Source organism: Ictalurus punctatus, chromosome 15, assembly GCF_001660625.3.
Source record: "Ictalurus punctatus breed USDA103 chromosome 15, Coco_2.0, whole genome shotgun sequence".
In the NCBI taxonomy this organism is placed as follows: domain Eukaryota; kingdom Metazoa; phylum Chordata; class Actinopteri; order Siluriformes; family Ictaluridae; genus Ictalurus; species Ictalurus punctatus.
The window spans coordinates 4,478,600-4,485,391 of record NC_030430.2 but is presented as its reverse complement, the minus strand read 5'-3'; the positions used below and the strand labels follow the sequence as shown (position 1 = coordinate 4,485,391).

The 6,792-nt window shown below is 40.8% G+C and overlaps 1 protein-coding gene across 1 annotated transcript; it reads left to right on the top strand.

Moving 5' to 3' along the window:
* Window positions 1–3,435: 3,435 nt before the first annotated feature.
* On the top strand, window positions 3,436–6,792 carry mfsd5 (major facilitator superfamily domain containing 5). Its single transcript, XM_017487769.3, has 3 exons — window positions 3,436–3,671; window positions 4,225–4,429; window positions 4,844–6,792. Exon 3 carries the CDS (start codon window positions 4,929–4,931, stop codon window positions 6,357–6,359), a length of 1,431 nt encoding a protein of 476 aa, XP_017343258.1. The 5' UTR covers window positions 3,436–3,671; window positions 4,225–4,429; window positions 4,844–4,928; the 3' UTR covers window positions 6,360–6,792.

Sequence of the window (6,792 nt, the reverse complement as noted above, 5' to 3'; positions counted from 1 at the left end):
GCATGTGTTAGTGTGATGTTTTTCTACGGCATGGATATTCTATTCACTTTGATGCCTTATTAATGCAGGCACTCTTACAGAGCTGCAGTGTAAAAGAAAATACCTTTTCTATCCCATGAGGGATGAAGAGCATCTCTGGGAATAAGGACATGGTGATGTACAGGAAAGGCATTTTCATTTCAGATGTATATCTCAGGAATAGAAGCTCAGAGAGGAAACATGGTGATCTCAGAAGGGACTTCACTTTCCATTATTTTTACTCTGCCCCCAAAATATCTCAAAGTATGAAACAAAAGGCCCTCAAAAGGAACTTAAATACAAAGTTTTAAATGAATGTGAGGTATACACTAGAATCTAAACATCTGGACCCATTAAATAAAAATAAAAAAAATACATAAAAATTTTTCAATAAAATAAAAATTACATACATATAAAATACAGTACATATATTCAATGAGTGTATCTTGCAGATACAGAATAGGGGAAAATGTGATCTCAGTGACTTTGACCATGGCGCGGTTGTTTGTGCCAGATGGGCAGTTTGAGTATTTCAGAAACTGCTGATCTCCTGAGATATTCACACAGAATGGTGATCTGATAAAACAGATGAAAAATAAACATCAAAACAGTTAGACGTTTATGCAGAAAGGTACATCAACACTGAATACATTCAAGAACCTAACGATGGCTTCATTATGGTGATATAACGTAACAAAGATTGTCAAATCAAAAACATGTAAAGCATTTGTTCTCTGAGAGTCTAAGTTCAGCATAATTTAGTGTTTCCATTGCTCTAAGACACTAGACTAAGCTCATAAATGTCCAGGCCACACAAATCTTTTTTTATATACTTACCATGTAGGTTTTGGTTCTGGGTGAGGATAAAGGAGAAGGGTTGGGGCGGTAACACCTAACTCAAGGACTACTTGCAGGGGGTCTGTCACCAGGAGACATTCCGGGGTAAAGGGGCATAACGTTGTTGAGCGGTGGCACCCGGCTGACGACCCTTGAGCTGACCTATGCCATATGGAACCTGTGGCCCTGAGCATACATTAACAGTGCCAGTGGGGCTTGCTACAGCCTTAGTCACTGGGGAGGCCTATATGGTTTGGTTGCACTAGGCATGTTGGGGTCATCCTATAGGCACTGGTGGAGGTGCAGCAGGCAGTAATGACATAGCAGGTCAACTGTGTAATTAAAATCTTCCTGTGTAATTAAAGATATGGTTCAAATATTATATTGTGTTTGTTCAACATTTACAAAAACTATACAAAACCCATTGGTTAACTTCCTACTTTATACCAATTATAATTTACCCAAAACCAAATTACCTTAGTATATTTTGGAATCAGTAAAAGTTTTATAACCTGCTTAATACACCGTACACTTTCGTGTTTCACACAGCCTATATAAGCATTTTTGGCACTGTCTGCTTTCATGTGCTACTGGCACAAAAACAGTGATACAAAAGTAGTTTAGTAGGCTAGCTCATATGAAACCAGACATAAAAGCTTGATATTCACTGTGAGCCATGATAGCAATCTGCTGTCCTTCCTTTAATCTCCAGCCTTTTTCCATCAGGATGTTTCATTTGCATTGTGTTTTGGTTACATTATGGTCCATCCTAGACTCCTGCACTTCACACTATAGTGAAGTTCTCTACTCTAACATATCTGATATACCTCATTAACTAATTAATAGCCCCTAAAATAGGAATAAGTAGGCCTGCATGCAAAACCAAAACAGCCAAAAACATTAAAACAGCAACTGACCGTAGCTAATTAACATGCATAGTGAAACTCAGATGCTGTTCTGGCCATCTGCGACTGTGGCTTTAAATCTACACTGTGTGAGATTTAGAATAGCTCCCCTATTAGCAATAAGCTGAAAATAACACTTCCTTTTCTCCACTGAACTGTCTCCCACCCTGTGTGCTTGGACCAGTTGTATCGTCTGAGTTTTATAGAAAACGAGGATGCTCTCAGAGGCATTAATATTCTCTGGCCTAAATGTAGAACCAAATTATGCCAGACAGATCAGGGTCACTTGGTTATTGACTCAAAAGATGAAAAGAGAGTGCAGATGCATATTTTAGTTAATAGTTAGTTATCCAATACCAAATACATCTTGTCTCTTACATATAAAGAATATATTTTATGTGGGAACTGATGAAAGGATGGCTTACCAGACTTCATTCATTCAGAATGGCTTACCAGATTTCATTCATTTTGTGGCTAACAGGAGGGAACAGACTGCAAACCATTTGGCCATGGGATTTCACATAGATTAAACACAAAACTAAAATGAATCTTAATAAAGAATCTAAATGCACATTTTTAATGACTAATAATGCCATAGAAATCATCTAGCTAAAGAATTTATATATGCATAGCCATTCTCCTGTTGTGTGTGGTTTTGCTGGGCACCAGGTTATTATTTCATGCATTGCACATGTCAGAACACACTAACACTCTTTAATTCTTAATTCATTTTTTGCTTTACTGACACAACTCCCAAATTAGTAGTTCAAAATAAAAATAAAAATGTATCATGACAAATCTGATTATCCCAGTAAGCAAAACAATAATGCACTTTATATCCACCTCGATCTTGTCCCTAAACACATGGCCATTGAGGTCTATACACACACACACACACACACACACACACACACACACACACACACACACTCACTAATATATATATATATATATATATATATATATATATATATATATATATATATATATATATATATATATATATATATATACATACATACATACATACATACATATACATATATATATACATATATACATATATATATACATATATATATATATACATATATATATATATATATATATATATATATATATATATATATATATATATATATATATATATATACATACATACATACATACATACAAGTATATATACATATATATGTATACACATGTATATGTATACATGTATATATACATACATATATATAACTTTGACATTTTGTATAGGGCCACAACAGTCACCTGTTCTTTTTCACTTTCTCATTTGTGCTCACTAGGTTACACCTGCAAATACGTGGTGAGCATGCATAAAGGCAAGTAAGGACATGTAAAACAGAAATGCGTGCAAGACGATTCAGCAAACTGTATTATGCTGCCACCGTGTGACCATGTGTTGTGTTGTGTCTACATATACAGATCAAATAAAACTGGTGTCTGTGGTCTGTTATTTTGCTGGCATGAGTTTGTTCCATTTCTTCCCTTGGAGCACAGGTTCCCAACCCTGGTGCTTGAGTATTCCTTGTTCTGCACATTTAAGTGATATCCATGTTCCCAACACACCTGATTCATACCTGAATCCTATGATTAATCAGCTGATTTAACAGCCCTTGAGTTGAAATAGGTGTGTTAGAACAGGGGAAGCACAAACATGTGCAAGACAGGATGTACTCCATGATCAGAGTTGGGAATCTGTGCCTTAGAGGGAAGGATTACTGCAAATCAACACAAATTTACTCTGTCTGATCACGTTTATGCTATGATGAAACATTTCTATCCTGATGGGAGTGGTCTCACCAACACTGCACCGGTCTCCGGTTTGATGTCGATGGGGGTTTCCTCTGGGTTCTGTGCTTTCCTCCAGTCTCCCAAAACATGAAGGTAGGTGGATTTTCTATTCAAAATTGCCTGTAGGTAGGTAGGTGTAGGGGTAGGTAGGTGTAGGTGTAGGTAGGTGTGTGTGTGTGTGTGTGTGTGTGTGTGTGTGTGTGTGTGTGTGTGTGTGTGTGTGTGTGTGTGTGTGTGTGTGTGTGTGTGTGTGTGTGTGTGTGTGTGTGTGTGTGTGTGTGTGTGCATGGTTCCCTGTGATGGACTTATATTCCCTCCAGGGTGTACTCTATTCTCATCTGCAACCATGACCAAGTGCTTACTGATGATGAATGAATGAATATGCCTGTCAATTTAACACCTATAGGAGATTTTGGATCTGTTTGGAACACCTTAATTCTAAGGTAATATTGAGCTTATATACAAAAATCAAGCAAACCAACTAAACGATAGTGTTATCCGTGTGTGCCAGTTAGGCTTGTAAATATTAGGTTACCTAAACCTTTTTGGGGGGAAAAATACGGTCAAGTTAGCAATTGTTTGTGTGATAAAAAAAAATAATATAAATGTCAAATGTAAACAGAATTTGAATGTTTGTGTCTATTAGGCATATCTGTCATTAGTCTCCTTCCGGGGTAGAGTCATTTCCACACGACTACGTCACGCCTGGTGACGTTGCTACCCGGAACCAGGAAGCGTTCGCGGGAACGGCTGTGAAAACGAATGGTGATCCTAATACTCCTAAATAAACCCGTAATACGAGAGTCTGGAAGAAGTATGTTGAGATGAAGGAGCACGTCAAGGCTTTTCAGGTATTGCAAACACCAAAAAAATAGAACTAAATTGTTTTAATTACATCAAGATAACCGTGTCAAGCTAACTTGCTAGTTTGCAACGGTAGCTAAACTAGTTCACTAAGTTGAATTGAACTAACCTTAGGCTGAATATTCTGTGATATAATGCACTAAGTGTGTGTGTGTGTGTGTGTGTGTGTGTGTGTGTGTGTGTGTATAAGACGTTGTTTCATAATCTTTATATAGAAATAGAGTAATTTGGATCTTGTTCTTTTATTTTGAAGTGGGCTCTGATGTACTGAAGTAAGCTTACAGTTCACGTGTGTGACAATGTCACACAATACAATTTCAGTATTACCTTATTTATGACATATTTCACTATGTTTTTCCATTACAATCGATTCTTATCTTGTTCCACCTTACTTTTTATAGCCTCTCCAAAACATAACAATGAAGTGAAAGTGAAAAGAAGAAGAAGAACTGTGAATCTGGAGCTGAAAGCTGACCAAGGTCTGCCATGTTTGTGACTGCATATCTTGCGTTTGTGGCCCTGGTGGTCCTGTGTGTGTGTCTGGAACTCGCAGCGCGGCGCATTGCGTCTCCGCAGTCCACTCAGGCGGCCGTCGCCAACCCGGCTTTCCTCTCCTTTCAGAAGCTTTTCTTAAAAACATACCTGCTGGCTCTGTGGGCTGACTGGCTGCAGGGGCCATACCTTTACAAGCTCTACCAGCATTACAGCTTCCTGGAATCCCAAATCGCCATTTTATATGTCTGTGGTCTGGCCTCATGTGTGCTGTTTGCCCCTGTGGCTGGCTGGTTGCCGCAGGTTCTGGGTCGACGGCAGACATGCCTCCTTTTCTGCGTGTCCTACTCCGTGTGCTGTCTCACCAAACTGTCTCAGGACTACTTTGTGCTCATCCTGGGTCGTGTGCTGGGCGGACTCTCCACGTCCCTGCTCAGTGCGGCCTTCGAGGCCTGGTATGTGCACTGCCATGTCAATGTGCATGATTTCCCCAAAGAATGGATCCCTGTGACGTTCAGTAAAGCTGCAGACTGGAATCACGGGTTGGCTGTGGGCGCTGGGCTTGTGGCAAACCTGTTTGCGGAATGGTTGGAGCTGGGACCTGTAGCGCCTTTCCTGCTTGCCATTCCAAGCCTGGCTGCGTGTGCTTGGATGGTATTTTCTGACTGGGGAAATGAGGAAAAGATGGAACAAAGAGGCCAAAGAGACAGAAGCAGTACTCATCTCGGCCCTCAAAGCACCCCTCAGATTCGATTCCGGCGAGCCTGTCTGGAAGGTGTGCGCTTTCTGTTCTCAGAACGTCGCGTAGTCCTCCTGGGTGGTGTGCAGGCCCTTTTCGAGAGCGTTATCTATGTCTTCATATTTCTGTGGACTCCTGTGCTGGAGCCACAGGGCCCACCACTCGGCATTGTCTTCTCCTGCCTAATGGCGGCCAGCATGGCAGGATCATCACTCTTCCGATTGGCCACATCAGCCCGCTACCGGCTCCAGCCGGCCCACCTGCTGGGCTTGGCCACACTGCTTGCCTTCTTCTCCTTCTTTATGCTGACTTTTTCGACGGCACCAGGCCAGCCGAAGCCTAGGGAATCGTTCTTGGCCTTTCTTCTGCTGGAGTTGGCCTGTGGCTTCTACTTTCCTGCCGTGAGCTTCCTTCAGGGTCGTGTGATCCCCGTAGAGCGCAGGGCTGCAGTTTTGGCCTGCTTTCGTCTGCCTCTCAACTTGCTGGCATGTTTGGGCTTGCTGGCGCTACATGGTGAGGTGTCGGGTGCTGGTGCAGGTGAGGCAGGTAGCGGTACCAGGCACATGTTTGCAGGCTGTGCTGGAATGATGCTAGCCGCTTTGCTGGCTGCTGTGAGCCTCTTCACTCTGGGGAGGAATGATGCAGACCTGCGACTCGACGGGACCAAAGGAGAGGGTGAAATTTAATCTGGATGATGATAGGATTTCTAGTAAGTTCCTGAAGTGAACTACCTTGTCAAGACAACTCACTATATAGCTGTCTGAACAAAATCTTTCAAATAAACTACTTTTGTGAAATGACTACTTGTAATGCCAGAAAATATTTGCAAAGTGGTCAGTGGTATAGCAGACCAAAGATGATGTTACTTTTCCATGGTTGCTCGCTTCACTGTTGTTTCATTTTTATATAAGAGTATTTATTGTTTACAATTTTGTAAATGTATATTCTGACTCAGACACAGTCCAGGTTCCTGGATAAAGATTGGTACAAATTATTGCGTACCTGGGTAAAAATATAAATTCTTGTGTATATGGGTAAGAATATTTAGCTTCAGCACAATTATTCAGATTTTCATAAATTCATTAAAACCTGTGTTCAACAACATTTCAGAGGTCCAGA